Source organism: Oncorhynchus mykiss, chromosome 14, assembly GCF_013265735.2.
Source record: "Oncorhynchus mykiss isolate Arlee chromosome 14, USDA_OmykA_1.1, whole genome shotgun sequence".
Classification (NCBI taxonomy): Eukaryota; Metazoa; Chordata; class Actinopteri; order Salmoniformes; family Salmonidae; genus Oncorhynchus; species Oncorhynchus mykiss.
In genome coordinates, this window is record NC_048578.1 from 5,523,096 (window position 1) to 5,542,681 (window position 19,586).

The 19,586-nt window shown below is 41.5% G+C and overlaps 2 protein-coding genes across 2 annotated transcripts; both read right to left on the reverse strand.

Annotated features, from left to right (window-relative positions):
- Positions 1 to 1,587: 1,587 nt before the first annotated feature.
- On the reverse strand, positions 1,588 to 7,722 carry LOC110488608 (putative monooxygenase p33MONOX). Its single transcript, XM_036942739.1, has 4 exons — positions 7,701 to 7,722; positions 3,809 to 3,948; positions 3,447 to 3,637; positions 1,588 to 3,185 (listed from the first exon to the last, which is right to left on the reverse strand). Exons 2-4 carry the CDS (start codon positions 3,937 to 3,939, stop codon positions 2,977 to 2,979), a joined length of 531 nt encoding a protein of 176 aa, XP_036798634.1. The 5' UTR covers positions 3,940 to 3,948; positions 7,701 to 7,722; the 3' UTR covers positions 1,588 to 2,976.
- Positions 7,723 to 17,939: 10,217 nt separating this feature from the next.
- LOC110489463 (C-X-C motif chemokine 11-1) lies at positions 17,940 to 19,474 on the reverse strand. The gene is made up of 4 exons (XM_021562166.2): positions 19,179 to 19,474; positions 18,884 to 19,001; positions 18,688 to 18,765; positions 17,940 to 18,493 (listed from the first exon to the last, which is right to left on the reverse strand). The coding sequence occupies exons 1-4, from the start codon at positions 19,240 to 19,242 to the stop codon at positions 18,412 to 18,414; spliced, it is 342 nt and encodes a 113-aa protein (XP_021417841.1). The 5' UTR covers positions 19,243 to 19,474; the 3' UTR covers positions 17,940 to 18,411.
- Positions 19,475 to 19,586: the final 112 nt, after the last annotated feature.

Here is a 19,586-nt window from a genome sequence, read left to right on the forward strand (position 1 = left end):
TCTTATCACTTTACAAGGTCCCTGTAACACCTAAAGATTTCGTAATGGTTTTAGATGCCATTCCCTCAGGTGTTGCTTTATTATTCAGAAACGTGTCAAGACCTGACCCTCAGAGCCTACCTTCTGTTGACCCTGTTGACTCATCAGTAGGAAAGATTTGTTTCTCTTTTGGTCCATTCAACAACAGAGCGATACGGACCTTGTTTCAGCAGGATGTTGTATCTATAACTTATGTCATGCCTTATAGGAATGGATTTATTGATATCGGTTGGAAAAAAGTTTGGATGTTGCCACACACATACCTACTTGTTAACAAAATTAAGGAAGTTTCCTTTAAAATTATTCATAAATATTATGCCAACCACTATATGAAGAAGTTTAAGGAAAACATCAACTCAAATTGTTCCTTTTGTAATGACCACCCAGAAACAGTGTTGCATATTTTTTGGAATTGTATTCATGTAAGAAAACTGTGGCAAGACATCAGTAGGTTTATAATTGATGATCTTACACTATTGTACTGCTTGGATTCTTTACCTACAATAGAAATAAGAACCTTTTTTATGTATTTAATTTCATTATTCTTTTGGCCAAATTTCATATTCACACATGTAAATTTACAAACAAAACACCACATTTTCTTACCTTACAAAAATAAATTGAACTGTATTTTAAGACAACACTCTACTAACAAAAAAGCTGTATAATTACAAGTGTATGTATGTCCCTTAAGGTCCTTGTGTAATGTGATATTGTACCCCCCTAGCCCAATTGTCCTTTGTATATTATTTATATATACTTGTGTTCCCACATGTACTTACTGTATTGATTTCTTGTTATTAAAAAATGTATAAAAAATAAAAACATTTTCAAGGTTCTGCTTAGGATATTTGGATTGATTGTGATTGTGTAAGACGCCGCCTCTTGTATTTGCATATATCCACGTGATTGGATTAGAAGGGGCACTAGTAGAGGTGGGCGTTGCGTCGATGGAAAGACATTTGTGTCTGCTGCACCAGGTAGATTTTAAAAAAAGCTGTCTAAAAATAATTTGACCTTTATAAAAAAAAGTGCGATGTTGTCCAGTCCGGATTGACCCTTCTGGGTCCGGATTCAGACCACCAGTTGAGTTTGGCTGGCCTACATTATGATCAAATAGCCACAGTAGCCTACATGGTCACTATTAAAACTAACTTAAAGCAGGTACAGCCAGTGTTCACAGTAAACGCACACTGGAAGTTGCACAGAATTTACAATATTCAAGTTTGCGCTCAGCAGACCTGAAATTTGCAGTGCTGAAAAAAAATGAGGGAACGTTGGTTGAGTGCTATTGTTGATTTTGCCTTTAGAATGTGCTGGCAATACAGAATCCGTTTTAACTATTGTAACGAATTCAATGGTCGTGTTCGACAGCATCAAAACCTTGATGGGATCATGGGGAAATCGTTTCTGCCTGATCTACAAATCACTACTCATTATTTGTAGAACCGTCAATCGATCACAATTTACCCATGAGACATAAGCGTTTTGATCCTCTCGAACACGGTTAAAAACACTGAATGTAAAAAAATTGAGACTCACCAGCAATATATTTTGAGTCCTCTTTATTTCACCCTCAGAGCTTCTTGTGCCATCTAGTGTCATAAGATGTAATGGTCCAATCAGCAACATTTTCACAACTTTTATTTTTAAACCAACAGTATTTTCTAATGGGGGCAGGTATCCTAGCGGTTGGGCCATTAACCGAAAGGTCGCTGATTCGAATAGCCGAACTGACCAGGTGAAAAATCTGCCAATGTGCTCTTGAGCAAGGCACTTAAACCTAACTTGCTCCTGGGGTAACGTACTATGGCTGACCCTGTAAAACAACACATTTACCTGCACCTATCTGGTGTATGTGACAATAAAAAAAATCTAATGTGGGATGTTATACTCGTGTGCGACGTAAAATACACTAGCTAGTAACCCCACCCCAAAACATGTAATTCTTAGAAGAAAGCTGGATCATAAACAAACATACAGTACCAGTTAAAAATGTAAGTGGCTTTCATATGGGGGATCCGGCCCTTTAAAGTTAGCAATTAAGATAAATAATTAACCACAAATGCTGGAATACTTTTGTTAGTGTTGAAATTATTTACAGCCCAAATCAGTAGACCAAGCTATAGTTATTGGAATTCATCTTGGAACATCTTGCAAAAACAAAGAACAGTATTCATTCTAAAATAATAGTCCATATAAAAAAAAGCTTTTAAAATGACCATTTCAATGCATTGTACTTCATATCAATATATTCTTAAAGCATTACAGACTGGTATGACAAATATCATGACACTTAAATACTAACAAACAATATCTGGATGTTATGAAGAAAAACAAATAATCCTGGTTAGCAGTAGCCACTCATCCTTTCAAAAAAAAGAAAAAAAAAAAGGTCAACTGATGTGACCAAGATGCCAGCAGCAAGCTTAGGCACAACGTCAGTAAAACCACACTCACTGTTAAATTTGTGATAAAAAAAAAAAACTAAAGCGTCAGAGGCGATTGAGTATAGTTGAGTGAAATGACATTGGCTGGGTACTGTACAGTGCTTTAAGTGAAAGTGAGTTAAATATAATGAGCTTGGGGGTTTTCATCCAAAGCAGGGGACTCATGAGACATCAAAACCACAATTTCTATCTCATGACATCACTGAGAAGCAGACGACAACAGGGCATTGTATGACAAAGCACCCCTCCAAAAAAGTGACCCTCTTGAGGCGAGGTGGATGGAAATGCTCCGTTTGGTGCTTTAATTGAGGAGAAGTGGGGGGAGCAGGCATAGGGTCATAAAACATCAGGGTTCAGGGAATATGGGGATATAGTTCTGTAGCTCGTCCTCCATGTTTTCCATCTCGGTGTTCCACAGAAGCTGAGGAGGCTTAGGAGACAGAGGAGGGTAGTAGACCTGCTATTGGCCAACAAGGAGGCAAGGGTATCAGAATCCAGATGGTGTCAGGACGTTCATGTCCCGGGGTTTGAGTTTGTGTGGGCGGGTCTGGAGGGGTCTGTTGCCCTCGATGCTGTTGATCTCAATCTTGGGGGGGTTGAACTTGGCAGGGTCATCCACCATGAGGTTGACCTGGGTCTTGATGCCCTCCATGGTGCTAGACTTCTGCACACCAAAGTATGACTTTACTGTGAAGCCTGAGGAACAGCAGAGGAGACAAGGTTGTTAACGTACCTGACAAAAAGGTATGGCATCAAAGCAAAAAAAATGCAACATCCATTACATTTCAAGTTATTTTTTAGAAACCGAAATGCTGACTTGACCATGACTATAGAAGACTATAATTCACACATTCTCTCTTGGGAACACAGAGTCTATTCTTAGACCCTTCTCACTTTTTTTATACGAAGAAAGAAACAGTCCTGATAATTGAAACTCCTGAGGGACTGATTACTCACCTGTGTTGGTTTCTGAACCGGGGTCAGTGGTGGACTTCTGTACTACTGGGCGAGAAGTTCCAAATAAGCTCCACCTCTCCCCTCCCGCTCCACCTCCTCCCTCATTGCCTCCCATTTCAGGGCTGAGGTTAGGACTACTGAGCTCTGGGGCAGCGAGAAATGGTGCAAGACTCTGGCTGTTGAACCAGCTCCTGTATGCCCACACACAACAAAGCTGTTAGAGACATAGAACAATTGAACCTAATGTGCCATCTGAAAATATTACTCAGATTTGAATCTAGTGCTCATTCAGAGGGGAGTGGACGTCTATTCTACTACAGGAACTCTTCCAAAATAGCCAAAAATAGCCATTTGATGCATACCTGCGGTTGAGTATCGGTGAGGAGTGGGGGCTGATGCTGGGGGTAACACAGGGGGTGCTGGAAGGGGTGCCACAAGGGGTGGATTGAGCTGATGTCGTAAGCCTGTCCTCCTTGAAGTCCCCGCTTGGCATTCTCAGCTTCTGCAGAGACAAAGAGGTAGAAAGATGCAGCTTAGACATGTTGTTCAGTAGCACTCTTGTTTGCAGCCCATGAGGGAGCGAGAGGCATGCGTTTTGCATGGTAAAGACACGCATACACAGACAACTACCCAAATGACGAGACCCAAGAGCAAGATTGTGACATTGAGGCGGGTCAAATGATGGTGGACCACGTAAACACACAAACCAAAGACCAGTTTGGCCTGTTTTCCCCCCATCAACATTTGTTTTTGCATCAAACTAAGGATATTTGGAAACTGTTGACCGCAGTCAGTGCGAGAGATGAGTGATTAACCTAAGGGGGCCACTATCTGGCAGCCTACCAGGCTACACAAAGTCCATTTGACTGGTGCCCAGACTAATGGTCTTCTAAGACCCCTCTCTATGCAGGAATAATATTATTGTCAGCAGTGGTAAAGAGTACTGAAGTAAAAAAAAATACTTAAGTACTAAGTAGTAGTCTGTACTTTACTATTTATATTGTTGACGACAACTTTTACTTTTATTTCACTTACATTCATAAAGAAAATAATGTACTTTATACATTTTCCCTGACACCCAAAAGCCCTTTTGAATGCTTAGCAGGACAGGAAAATGGTCTAATTCACACACTTATCAAGAGTACATCCCTGGTCATCCCTACTGCCTCTGATCTGACGGACTCACTAAACACATGCTTTGTTTGTAAATGATGCCTGCGTGTTGGAGCATGCCCCTGGCTATTCATTAAAAAAATATATATATATAAAACAATTCTTCATATATAAGGAGTTAGAAATGATTTATACTTTTAGTATATTTTAGCAAATACATTTACATTTGATACTTAAATATATTTGAACCCAAATACTTTTAGACTTACTCAAGTAGTATTTTACTGGGTGAGTTTTACTTTTTCTAATAAGATCTTTTTACTTTAACTCAAGCATGAAAATTCTGTAATTCTTCCACCACTGCTCCTCAGTCCAAAATGATATGATCACTGCATGCCACGTATTTATTATACACAAGTATATAACTCAGAGGCATCAAGCCAGGGAGTGTTTTCCCCAGGCCAAATAATAAACAGGCAGACCACAACTGTCCTGCACCCACCAGCACAAGTCAAGACCTGTCACCAAACAACACCTATTCCCTATATAATCCATAGCAGGGTACCCAGAGTCAAATAAGGTTTCCCAGCTAGGTATCAATATTCCCAGAAGACTCAGCCTAGTCTCCTATCTAGAGTTTCCCAGCTAATGAAATCCATAGAACCATCATATGCTAATGAAAAAGCATGCTACCCAAGCTCCAATCTTACCCTTTCGAGTCTGTTGATTTTGGTTACTACTATCTCTGGAACGATATTCTCTATGTTCCATCATTCTACATTCCTTCTGGGAATGTTGGGAGAAATATCCCATACTTCTGTGTGTGCTATGCTCCTGCATTCTCGGCCTGTCCTCACTGTTGCAATCCTTTCCTTACGAGTTCTGATCACTGTAGTGCTCATCATTCGAATGCAGCGTATACACTGATCCCTCTTAGACTGTTAGGAGCAGAGAAAACTAACTAACTATCTAGAGGTTTCTTCTAGGGTGTCAGCACAAGACCCAAACATCTTTGGAACCCTGCCCTTTCGAAACCAAATCTGGTGTTCAGCATAGCACAAGCCGGTTGGGGACCACATTTTGATGTCATACAACCACTTAGCCCTTGATCATGACTCTCAGTTCCATTACATTGCAGAAGAATCATGGTGAAGAAGACGTCTTCTGTATGGGAGAGTGTCAGAGCCCAGACACTCCGTCTGAACAGTAACATGCATCGCTTGCAGTACGGTTTTGGAAGCATAAAGGACCTTATCTTTACTTTGTTTCAACTATACTAGAATGCTTTAAAAAAAACGCAAACATTGTAAATATTGGTTATCGGTAACTGTATCAGGTTTTTTGGTAAGGAAAAGATTGGATATCAGTAATGACAAAAATGTCATATCGGTGCATCCATTCTTTATAGGGTTAGGGTTAGGGTTAATTGACAGCATGCCAGGGTGGATTGCAGAGGTCTTGAAAAAGAAGGGTCAACACTAGAGGTCGACTGATTTATCGGAATTGCCGATAAATTAGGGCCGATTTCAAGTCTTCATAACAATCGGAACTAGGCAAGTGGTTAAGAACGCATTCTTATTTTCAATGACGGCCTAGGAATGGTGGGTTAACTGCCTTGTTCAGAGGCAGAACGACAGATTTTTACCTTGTCAGCTCTGGGATTCAATCTTGCAACCTTACGGTTAACTAGTCCAACGCTCTAACCACCTGCCTTACATTACACTCCACGAAGAGCCTGCCTGTTACGCAAATGCAGTAAGAAGCCAAGGTATGTTGCTGGCTAGCATTAAACTTATCTTATAAAAAACAAACAAAATCAATCAATCAATCATAATCACTAGTTTACCAATAATATCATCAACCATGTGTAGTTATCTAGCGTGTCCTGCATATAATCGATGTGGTGCGCAGTCGCGAAAAAGGACTGTCGTTGCTCAAACGTGTACCCAACCATAAACATCAATGCCTTTCTTAAAATCAATACACAAGTATATATTTTTAAACCTGCATATTTAGTTAATATTGCCTGGTAACTTGAATTTCTTTTAACTAGGGAAAATGTGTCACTTCTCTTGCAACAGAGTCAGGGTATATGCAGCAGTTTGGGCCGCCTGGCTCATTGCGAACTGTGTGAAGACTATTTCTTCCTAACAAAGACAGCCAACTTCGCCAAACGGGGGATGATTTAACAAAAGCGCATTTGCGAAAAAAGCACAATCGTTGCACGACTGTACCTAACCATAAACATCAATGCCTTTTTAAAAATCAATACACAGAAGTATACATTTTTAAACCTGCATATTTAGCTAAAAGAAATCCAGGTTTGCAGGCAATATTAACCAGGTGAAATTGTGTCACTTCTCTTGCGTTCATTTCACGCAGAGTCGGGGTATATGCAACAGTTTGGGCCGCCTGGCTTGTTGAGAACTAATTTGCCAGAATTTTACGTAATTATGACATAACATTGAAGGTTGTGCAATGTAACAGGAATATTTAGACTTATGGATGCCACCCGTTAGATAAAATACGGAACGGTTTCGTATTTCACTGAAAGAATAAACATTTTGTTTTCGAGATGATAGTTTCCAGATTCGACCATATTAATGACCTAAGGTTCGTATTTCTGAGTGTTATTATGTTATAATTAAGTCTACGATTTGATAGAGCAGTCTGACTGAGAAATGGTAGGCACCAGCAGGCTCGTAAGCATTCATTCAAACAGCACTTTCGTGCTTTTTGCCAGCAGCTCTTCGCAATGCTTCAAGCATTGCTCTGTTTATGACTTTAAGTCTTAACTCCCGAGATTAGGCTGGTGTAAACGATGTGAAATGGCTAGCTAGTTAGCGGGGTGCGCGCTAATAGCGTTTCAAACGTCACTCGCTCTGAGACTTGGAGTAGTTGCTCTGCAAGGGCCGCGGATTTTGTGGAGCGATGGGAAACAATGCTTCGATGGTGGCTGTTGTCGTTGTGTTGCTGGTTCAAGCCCAGGGAGGAGTGAGGAGAGGGACGGAAGCTATACTGTTACACTGGCAATACTAAAGTGCCTATAAGAACATCCAATAGTCAAAGGTTAATGAAATGCAAATGGTATAGAGGGAAATGGTCCTATAATTCCGATAATAACTGCAACCTAAAACTTACCTGGGAATATTGAAGACTCACGTTAAAAGGAACCACCTGCTTTCATATGTTCTCATGTTCTGAGCAAGGAACTGAAACGTTAGCTTTCTTACATAGCACATATTGCACTTTTACTTTATTCTCCAACACTTTGTTTTTGCATTATTTAAACCAAATTGAACATGTTTCATTATTTACTTGAGGCTAAATTGATTTTATTGATGTATAATATTAAGTTAAAATAAGTGTTAATTCAGTATTGTTGTAATTGTCATTATTACAAATACATAACAAAAATATTTAAAAAATTAATCATCCGATTAATCGGTATCTGCTTTTTTGGTCCTCCAATAATCGGTATTGGCGTTAAAATCATAATCGGTCGACCTCTAATAAATATACATACACACACACAACGAAAAACTAATATATATATATATATATATTTCTTTCCTCCCTTGCCCCGCAAGTGTATACTCGTCAGACATCATCAGAGGTGTCCACTTAATTTGAGGGCTGAGGGGATAGGATGTATTTTAAGTGTTTGGAAAGCAGCCAGGGTTTCCCAAACTCGGTCATGGAGGCCACGTCTTGGTGTTTGCCCTAGCACTACACCACAGCTGATTCAAATAATCAAAGCTTGACGAGTTGGCTATTTGAATCAGCTGTGTTGTGCTACGGCAAAAAACAAAACGTGCACCAAGGGCCGAGTTTGGGAAACCAGGTCTAAGAGGTGCGCCAATGGGCCATTTCTGAAACATAGCATAGGCTGGCTAGCTAGCGTTACAGGCTAAGGGCTAATTATTTGTTTAGCTCGAAATGACAACCAACCATGTGGCTTGACAAATATTTTGAGTTGGCTAACTAAACAACAACTTAGCTAGATAGCTAACTAACCTACAACCAAGTAAACTCTTTAAAGTTACCCATATAACGTTAGTGTGATGTTTCTTTGAGGACAACCACACAAACACAGCTAGGTAGTAGCTAACGTGTTAGCTAGCCCAGTGAAAACGCGAATATTGCATGGACCAAATTGGCTAGAGCCTGAGCAGCGGTAAAACGTCGGCTAACTAAAAAAGCTTAAACTAACGATGATTACAAAAATAACGAACGTTACTTTGCTGTCCTGATACTATATCGACAGAATACACGTAAAGAGGTACACTTTGTGCTAGCTACGTTGACGTTACGTAAAGGTCGGTTAACTATTCAACTGTTATGGCTTAACAAATAGCAAGATTTGGCTCTGATCAAATACCTTTTCATGGGAAGATTTCTTTGACTCTCCAGGCCAATCCACTCTCTCATTTTATCCATTATTCGTTGTTTTTCAAGTGTAATAAACAAATACAGCACGGAGGTACAATGTGTATTGCAGCTACGAACCTAAAAATGGCCTCATTCTCCCTTTGTTACAGGTGTTCCGATTGGCTGTTTTAGGGAAAACGTGGGCTCGTCTAATTTAACTGTGTTGCCTGGCAACATGCACAGCACAAATAGCACTCAAATGTGGAACAGACAGTTATTTAATTGTTTCAACATTGTTTCAATAATATATAGAACTTTTCTCACAGCTCTGGTATATAAAGCTTTTTTGAGGCCTTGCTCACAATGCATTCTGTGGCAGCACAATGACCAATCGATATATGTATGTGAGGCTCTTGATCAAATCTTTGATCATGACACTGGTGAGGAGGAGAAAGGCCAAGAAACTGACTGTGAAGTAGTAGTCTGCACAATATGTTTCATCTGAGTATTGGTTATAGACCAAATAATCCATACATTCATACTTTTTTTTACTCAAAAACGAGTTGTATGAGCTCAGGTCAATGAGGCCTACAGGCCATAAATAGCCAATTGAAGTTCACAACTTGGAATGTTCACAAGAACTTAAGTTGATAAAAATATCTAACACAACATTAGGTGATAATATATGTATTGTTATGGATTTATATTCAGATATAATGGGGCGGTCATTTTGGACCGGGAACACATAATTAATAACATGAAACAAATCCAACAGGAGGGTTAAACCGCATTACGTAATTACGCACCTAGAACCCTGAAAATCGAATTGAGAACCTGTCAGTAAGTCAGATGATCTAAAAACAAATAAATCACACAAGAAAATAGCCCTGATTTGTTATTGGTGACAATTTATATATCCAGTAGTATTTTCATAAACTTTAGTAGTGGTGTTTGTTTTACACAAAGTAACATTTCTATAAAGCTATTGAGCCATTAAATGTGTTGATTGAAATGAGTCAACCACATGTGGAAATCATTCACCTATAAAATAATGTGATTATGTTTATAGTAAAAACATCTCTGTGTCCTGTTGAATATGAGTGGATACATTAATTAATATGTGTTACATTGTTGGTTATGCCTCCACTTACCACTTTAGAAATATGTAAGCAGAGGAGGGAACATGCCCCAATCCATATCAACAGGGCTGCAGTAGATATAGTCAGCAGTTTTAAGTTCCTCTGTGTCCACATCACCAAGGACTTGTCATAGACCAACAAAACCACCACTCTTGTCAAGAACCCAATGGTCACTCTGACAGAGCTCCAGAGTTCTTCTCCCTTATTTTTGAGCTACAGCCATCTTCGTTCCCTTCGGACCGGTTGAAGACGATAATGTCAGGAAGGGCACTCTCCTGGGCTATGGCAGTTTGGGAGCAACAATCTGCCATTTGTCATTCTCCGGTATCCGGGAGAGAGGCGGCCAGAAAACTACTTGAGTTATGTCAAGACTCCAGAACAAGAGCAGGAAGTCAACATACCCTCGGCCCAGATGTTCATCCGCCGCTTTCGGCGTACCTGGAGAAGAGCCCGGGCGGCACTTCTCAAGACCAACTCGCTATCGCATTGGCAGAGGGTATGGCTATCCACACGGGACCTGCCCCTTCGGGTGGAGTCATGCAAACTTTCCACCCATTTCATTGGCCGTTTCCCTATCTCTAAAGTCCTTAGTTCCATTGCTGTTCGTCTTTTGTTACCCCGTACGCTCCGTATTTACCCTACGTTCCATGTGTCTAAGACTAAGCCCGTGTCTCACAGCCCTTTGTCTTTTCTGTTTCCAGGCCCACCCCTCCAGCCCGTGTCATCGTTGGCCATTCGGCGCACATGGTGAGACGCCTCCTGAGTGTTCGACCGCGGGGCAGGGGTTTCCAGTACCTGGTTGACTGGGAGGGTTATGGCCCGGAGGAGAGGTGCTGGGTCCCCGCTAGAGACATTCTGGACCCAGTCCTCATCACCGACTTCCACCGCTGGCACCCCGGTCAACCATGTATGCGACCAGGTAGGATGCCAGGTGGCACCCCTAGAGGGGGGGTTGGGGGGGTACTGTCACACCCTGATCTGTTTCACCTGTCCTTGTGCCTGTCTCCACCCCCTCCAGGTGTCACCCATCTTACCCATTATCCCCTGGGTATTTAAACCTGTGTTTTCTGTCTGTCTGTGCCAGTTCGTCTTGTATTTTCCAAGTCAACCAGAGTGTTATTCCATGCTCCTGCCTTTTCTATTTTCTTTTGCTAGTCCTCCCGGTTTTGTCCCTTGCCTGTTTTCTGGACTCTGTACCCATCTGCTTGACCATTCTGCCTGCCCTGACCTCGAGCCTGCCTGCCACACTGTACCTCCTGGACTCTGAACTGGTTTTGACCTTTTGCCTGTCCATGACCATTCTCTTGGCTACCCCTTTTGGATTATTAATAAATATCAAAGACTCAAACCATCTGCCTTCCCTGTCTGCATCTGGGTTTCGCCTTGTGCCCTATACAGGGAGGGAAATGTAGCGAAAAAAACAAAGCGTAGGGCGATAGATCCCTGTTTTAGATGTGGGGCCATTGGTCATTGGAAGAATGAGTGGTAATGGAGCCCACTGCATTCGGAGAGAATGCATTTTTGGAGGGAATGCATTTTTTTTTTACAAAGAACCAGCAGCCAACACTCTTGAAAGCAGCGGGGCAGGAAACTCTCACATAGTGGCATGTGGCCTTGGTTCAATTAATAGAAACTTTTATCTCTATGAACCTCTATGTGAAAGGAGACGTAGGAGGCCATGTCTCACACAACTTTTGAATAGATGCCTGGGATCAAATATCACTGATTCCTTACGGTGAGAAATAGGCTACATTTATGACAGGGAAAGTGTTACATTTAACAAGGTAACAGGGGCAGCATCGAAAGCGATACGAATACTTCCTGTCTTTAAACATGGACCAGCAACAATACCAAGATCATTTTACATGGGAGTAAGTGGAGACAATTTTGGGGTTGGGGAATCTTTGCGAAATACCAGGGGAATGGATTCTAAAGTGTAATACTTTAAAAGTACCAGTCCAAATACTCCTTGTAAACTCAGAAAACCTTGCGAGGTTTTAATCTCGTGAGGCATTTTATTTAATTTTCGAGGAATTCGATTGGAGTTAATATTGTGGGAAAAAAAACAAAATGCCCCAAACACGGGGACTAAAACAGTCCAGCAAAAAACCCACGAACAGGAAAAACATGTTAACCTCTACGTAAACACTAGTCACAAAATCAATCCCGCACAAAGAGCAGGCTGGCTAATAAAGCCCAACTAATCAACAAATAAACAACAGGTGTATCTAATAAACAGACAAGGAGGGGGAGGAAAGAATCAGTCGCAGCTAGCAGGCCGGTGACGACGACTGCCGAGCGCCACCCGAACGGGAAGGGGAGCCACCTTCGGTAGGAGTCGTGACAGTACCCCCTCCCTGACGCACGGCTTCCGCAGCGCGCCGACACTGGCCTCACTTCTCCTCCGGACCGTACCCCTCCCAGTCCACGAGGTGCTGCAGGCCCCTCTCGAGTCCGGAATGGCCCGTATCGTGTACGCCGGGGACCCCTCGATGTCCAGAGGGGGAGGAGGGACCTCCGGCACCTCACCGTCCTGCAGGGGACCAGCTACCACCGGCCTGAGGAGAGACACATGAAACGAGGGGTTAATATGATAATAGGAAGGGAGTTATAATCGATAACACACCTCATTTATTCTCCTCAGGACTTTGAAGGGCCCTACACACTGCGGCCACAGCTTCCAGCAGGGCGCAGCGGAGGGGTAGGTTTCGGGTCGAGAGCCAGACCCTGTCCCCCGGTACAAACACGGTGGCCTACCTGCGGTGGCGGTCAGCACTCCTCTTCTGCCATCCATTGGCTTGTTGGAGGGATTCCTGGATGGCCCTCCAGGTCTCCTTGGAGCGCTGCACCCACTCCTCCACCACAGGAGCCTCAGTCTGGCTCTGATGCCATGGTGCCAGGACCGGCTGGTACCCCAACACGCACTGAAATGGGGACACGTTAGTAGAGGCATGGCGTAGTGAGTTCTGGGCCATCTCAGCCCAGGGGATGTATCTCGCCCACTCCCCTGGCCGGTCCTGGCAATACGACGCAGAAACCTACCCACCTCCTGGTTCACTCTCTCCACCTGCCCATTACTCTCGGGGTGATAACCGGAGGTCAGGCCGAGACCCCCAGACGCTCCATTCTCCTGGTTGAGAATGAAACGACTGAACAAATTAACAACGAAACAGCACAGCAAGTAAGTTAAATAATTAGGTTTTGATTATGTTTTACTGGTAATGGGGACATACGTAAATGCCAACAAAATAACTTTTGGTGTGTGGTGTGTGTGTAACCTTTATTTAACTCGGCAAGTCAGTTAAGAACAAATTCTTATTTACAATGACGGCCTACCCCGGCCAAACCCGGATGATGCTGGGCCAATTGTGCGCTGCCCTATGGGACTCCCAAACACGGCCGGATGTGATACAGCCTGGATCGAACCAGGGACTGTAAGTGACGCCTCTTACACTGAGATGCCGTGCCTTAGACCGCTGCAGCATCCGTGTGTGTGTGTGTGTGTGTGTGTTAACTATTTAACTGTACTGGAATGCTTAAAAGGCCGCTAAAATTTTAAATATCGCTTATCGGTATCGTATTTCTTTGTCAAGGAAAATATTGGATATTGATATCGGCCAAAAATGTCTTATTGGTGCATCACTAGTAAAAATGATGTTTAGTAACACCAAGTGTAAAATAGTAAATAATGGTTACTTCTCAGAAATAATTGAACAATCAAGAGGAGTTAAACTGTCCATTGTCTCCATATCGATTTGTTATGGCCATAGACATTTTAGCTATTCAAATCAGATCCAACAATAATATCAAGGGGTTAGAAATCCAGGGCTTAAAACCAAACTGTCAATTTATGCCGATGATTCAAGTTTTTTCTTAAATCCACAATCTGGATCCCTGCACAGTCTCACTAGATCATTTTTCTCTGGACTAAAACCTAACTATGGTAATATTACATATTGGATCATTAAAAGACACAACATTTACCTTACCCCTGCCCCCTTGCAACCACTTAGAGGTAAATACCTGTCTATTTATGGAAAAATCACACTGATTAACTCTTTAGTCACATCACAGTTTACTTATTGCGCTGCCTACTCTAGACAAATATTTTTTCTAATTATACAGTGCCTTGCAAAAGTATTCACCCCCTTGGTGTTTTTCCTATTCTGTTGCATTACAACCTGTAATTTAAATATATTTTTATTTGGATTTCAAGTAATGGACATACACAGAATAGTCCGAATTGGTGAAGTGAAATGAAAAAAATACCTTGTTTCAAAAAATTCAAAAAAATGTAGGACTGAAAAGTGGTGGGTGCATATGTATTCACCCCCTTTGCTATGAAGCCCCTAAACAAGATCTGGTGCAACCAATTACCTTCAGAAGTCACATAATTAGTTAGATTGTACACAGGTGGACTTTATTTAAGTGTCACATGATCTCAGAATATATACACCTGTTCTGAAAGGCCCCAGAGTCTGCAACACCACTAAGCAAGCAGCACCACCAAGCAAGCGGCACTATGAAGACCAAGGAGCTCTCCAAACAGGTCAGGTCCAAAGCCGTGGAGAAGTACAGATCAGGGTTGGGTTATATAAACATATCAGAAACTGAACATCCCAGGGAGCATCATTAAATCCATTATTAAAAAATGGAAAGAATATGGCACCACAACAAACCTGCCAAGAACAGACGAGGCAAGGAGGGTATTAATCAGAGGCAACAAAGAGACGACCAAAGATAACCCGAAGGAGCTGTGTGTCATGACTTCTGCCGACGTTGGTCCCTCTCCTTGTTCGGGCGGCGTTCGGCAGTCGATATCACTGACCTTCTAGCCATCGCCGATCCACTTTTCATTTTCCATTGGTTTTGTCTTGTCTTCCATCACACCTGGTTCCAATTCCATCAATTAATCAATCCATCAATTGTGTATTTAACCCTGTGTTCCCTTGTCCTTGTCCGTAATTGTTTGTTGTAGTGCTTGTGCACGGTATGCTGGTATTTACCGGGTTTTGTTTGACCCATTTATTGTATTATTCTGTTGACGGTGGTTTGTGGTTATTAAACACAACCGTTGTAAATCAGTTTCCCCTCTCCTGTGCCTGACTTCTCTGCCGCCAGTAGCACCACAGTGGAGATTGGAGTATCTGTCCATAGACCACTTTAGGCCGTACACTCCACAGAGCTGGGCTTTACGGAAGCGTGGCCAGAAAAAAGACATTGCTTAAAGAAAAAATAAGCAAGCACGTTTGGTGTTCGCCAAAAGGCATGTGGGAAACTTCCCAAACATATGGAAGAAGGTACTCTGGTCAGATGAGACTAAAATTGAGCTTTTTGGCCATCAAGGAAAACGCTTTGTGTAGCGCAAACCCACACCTCTAATCACACCGAGAACCCTATCCCCACAATGAAGCATGGTGGTGGCAGCATCATGCTGTGGGGATGTTTTTCATCTGCAAAGACTGGGAAACTGGTCAGAATTTAAGGAATGATGGATGGTGCTAAATACAGGGAAATTCTTGAGGGAAACCTGTTTCAGTCTTCCAGAGATTTGAGACTGAGACGAAGGTTCACCTTCCAGCAGGACAATGACCCCAAGCATACTGCTAAAGCAACACTCGAGTGGTTTAAGGGGAAACATTTAAACGTCTTGGAATGACCTAGTCAAAGCCCAGACCTCAATTGAATTGAGAATCTGTGGTATGACTTAAAGATTGCTGTACACCAGCGCACCCATCCAACGTGAAGGAGCTGGAGCAGGTTTGCCACGAAGAATGGGCAAAAATCTAGATAGATGTGCCAAGCTTATAGAGACATACCTCAAGAGACTTGCAGCTGTAATTGCTGCAAAAGGTGGCTCTACAAAGTATTGTCTTTGGGGGGGGGGGGGGGGGGGGTGAATAGTTATGCACGCTCAAGTTTTCTGTTTTTTTTTGTCTCATTTGTTGTATGTTTCCCCATAAAAAATATTTTGCATCTTCAAAGTGGTAGGCATTGTGTAAATCAAATGAAACAAATCCCCCAAATCAATCTTAATTCCAGGTTGTAAGGCAACAAAATAGGAAAAATGCCCAGAGGGGTGAATATTTTCGCAAGCCACTGTATGAGCAAAACATATTTTTCTTAATTTGGAACAGTAAGCTAGACAAAATTCATTCCAGTTTCATCCCCCCCAAAAAGAAAAAATAAATATTTAAAAAGTGTATTATTGGTATACTGATAAAAAACATTATTTACAGAAAGAATCTGTAAAAAAATATATTATTTGTTAATTATATTATGAGTAGGAATAGTGGACTTATGTCACACCTGCAGTTAACTAAAATATATGGAAACGTATGCTCTATGCAAAATTACAATCAACTGATTGCAGCGTTACCACAAAAAAGGCAGGTGTAATGGGGAGAAGGTATGGAGCTTGTTTGTCTGCCCTTTATTAAAAACCAACATTGGCATAAATAGACAATATACCAGTTTAATTTGAGGACCAAAATGTTGACAGTGGCACCATACAGGTTGCAAAATAGCTGAGAAGAGATTTTTGATGTTCTGATTCCATGGCACATGGTTTATGAACTGATACACAAACAACACTTGATTCAAAACTTTTTTTTACATTTAAATTATACAAAATTCTTTCCACCTACAGAATGTTACGAATATTGGTCATTCAGTACAATCATCTCAAGAGATGATCATTTGAGCACTTATTCTGGCATTGCCTCTATGTAGCTTGTTTCTGGTCACAGGTTCAGGAGTGTCTGTAAAATCACAACATTTACCTGAAACTAACTCTACAAATAGCACTGTTGGGAGATATGGAAAGCCATCTTCAATCAATCAACAAAGTAGTAACATTCTCAGTAAAAATATTTATCATTAATTTACAATCTGTAGATTAGCAAGGTTCAGAATGTATGTGAAACAGCACAGTTGAAATATACCCTATGTGTACAAACATGAAGGACACCTTCCGGATATTGAGTTGCTTTAGCCTTTCTACTACTAGTGCATAACGTTGTTAAAGGCAGCACACACAGCCAGTCACGCAATAGTTTTCCCAATGCACATGGCTGGGGAATTTTCAGGCATCATAAATAGATGTACACCCTCTTCTCAGTTAACTGCAAGGAATCCAGATGACATTACAACCTGTCAAAACATGGATTGGACCCGACATAGTATATACAGTAGCAATAGATTCATAGATTTCAGCTGCTTTGGATGAATTTCTTCGCAATGCATGTTCATTAGTTTGGAGTGGACAAGACAACTAATCTCTAAGATTGCAACCAATTTGCACCAAAAAGTGAGGGGCTATTACTGTATTTGTGTGTGGTCTGTATCTGGGGACCATGGGGTGTAAAGTAAACTCTGAGACACACCCCTACACTATGGAATGGAAACAGTCTAAACATGGTTCATATCAAAACTAAAATAACCACAGCCTCACAATGGTCAATCGGTCTGTCTTGCTGGATCATGTTGCCGATGATACTTTAGTTGTGAGCATCAGTAGGAGCGTCTAGGACCATGGCATGTGATGGTCCTCGGGCAGAGGAACATTTATGCAAGACGTAGAGAACACATAGATTTATTAGAAGCTGGAAAGGACATCCGTAGTATAGGCTACCATTTTTGTGTACAGTGTACCTGCAATGTGGCATGAGAGTGCAAGCTTTCCTTCTGTAAGCTAGACCTGTCTCAGGCATCTCTATTTACGTGGAGTGCTCTGCTCTTTTGCAGCCACAAGATGGCACTATTTACAAGATTCCAGGTTCAGAACCATTAACAATGTTCCTTCTCATTTGATACATTTTGCTTTCTAACAAAATTATCCAGTGAAACGCATAAAAAATCATGAGAAAATAGATTTATTAAAGTATTTTAAATCACTTGAGACAACAACTGTGCAAAACAGAACACAAAAGCATAACATCCCAACACAGACATATGAAATTGAAATATAAAAAAAGTACAAAATAGAAGTATAAAGTTAATTAGAACAAGAAGCGTCTGCATTAAACTGCTTTGACATTGACTTGGGCTTAAACATTCAGAGTGATGGGATGTCAGACCTTATAGGATAACAACATATTTGTCGTGAGTCAAAGCTGGTCCAATGTGACAGGGTTTCCCAAACTCGGTCCTGCCCCCCCTGTTTTTTCCCTAGCACTACACAGATTAATCAAATCATCAAAGCTTGACTATTTATGGTTATTTGAATCAGCTGTGTATTGAGTGCTAGGGCGAAACTCAAAACGTGCAGCAAGTGCGGGCCCCAGTACCGAGTTTGGGAAACCCTGCTAAATGGAGTCATAGAGGGAGTCTGAGACAGGGAATCAGATATCAGCAGAGTCAATGCTTCTCTCATTAGAGATGGCCTCAATTGGAGTGGGGACAGTTGGGGGAGAGGACTTCTTCCTGTGAATTAAGCAATTGGACACAATGGTGAGACAAGCCCATGCACCTTTCACTCATATGTCCTCAACAAACTGTTGTACTAAATAATAAACAAATGAAACCAACAATGTTAGTTCTTTAAAGAATTATTTAATCTTTCGTACAGTAAATTATGACACTCCTAAACAGAAAATAAATTGGTTTACATGACTCACATCAGGCGAGTGAGAAGTCTTTGCACTTTCTTCACACTGGGGTCCAGGCAGTACTGCACTCCATTCTTAAGGCTAACACTATCAAGATATAGAATGATTAAATTGATATTTACTTCGCAATGATTTTCAATTTTAATTGATGTCATCATATTATCATCATCCTCATCATAACTGATGAGATGATATATATACTCACATGAACTCCAGCCTGTCACAGGAGGGAGTTGGAGGATAGATCTGGATGTCCTCAACAGTGTTTGGAGCGCCAAAGCTGTTCCGCACCTTCCGACACAAACATCGTTGGCTCACAGAACCTATACAGAGAATCAGTGGACAATGAATCGAGTACAATCGAGCTACTTGGAATTACTAAATCGCAATACAAAAACAATTAACCATGCTCAAAAAATGTAAACATCATATTGACATGTAATAAACGTTCCATACCATAGTGATAACAATTATGGTAAAAAAAAAAGAGGTAGACTCACGCTGGGCGACTGTGATACAGATGGTGACAGCAAGGAGCAGGAGTATTCTGGTGATCATGGTCATGTTTTCAAGGTGTGGTGTTCCCTGCGGGTACAGCTGTTGGTTGAGATGAGTCTGTCTGGTGTGAAGAGATGGAGGACTGGAGATAAGATTTGAGTGTGTAAAGAGATATATGAGATGAGACGAGAGAGGGGTACTGTGAGGAGTTGAGAGAAGGGGCCCCTTATATACACAGCCTTTATCTTTCCAGTGATCATAAGAAATGTCCCTTTATGATGGAAACTGAAACTAACTAGCAACCACAAGAAAATGCCCCCCGCTCTTATCCACCCACTCTTTAGTCTGCAACCTCACTTAATTATTACATTTCAGTGTGGATTATTATGCATCTGGCTTTTCAAGATTTA

Coding starts and splice junctions, on each gene's coding strand:
- LOC110489463 (XM_021562166.2), bottom strand. CDS start 19,242: ATGACCATGATCACCAGAATACTCCTGCTCCTTGCTGTCACCATCTGT. Junction 18,766..18,883: donor TGTGACAGGCTGGAGTTCAT/GTGAGTATATAT, acceptor ATATCTTGATAG/TGTTAGCCTTAAGAATGGAG. Junction 18,494..18,687: donor AGACTTCTCACTCGCCTGAT/GTGAGTCATGTA, acceptor CTTAATTCACAG/GAAGAAGTCCTCTCCCCCAA.
- LOC110488608 (XM_036942739.1), bottom strand. CDS start 3,939: ATGCCAAGCGGGGACTTCAAGGAGGACAGGCTTACGACATCAGCTCAA. Junction 3,638..3,808: donor TCACCGATACTCAACCGCAG/GTATGCATCAAA, acceptor GTGGGCATACAG/GAGCTGGTTCAACAGCCAGA. Junction 3,186..3,446: donor CGGTTCAGAAACCAACACAG/GTGAGTAATCAG, acceptor GCTGTTCCTCAG/GCTTCACAGTAAAGTCATAC.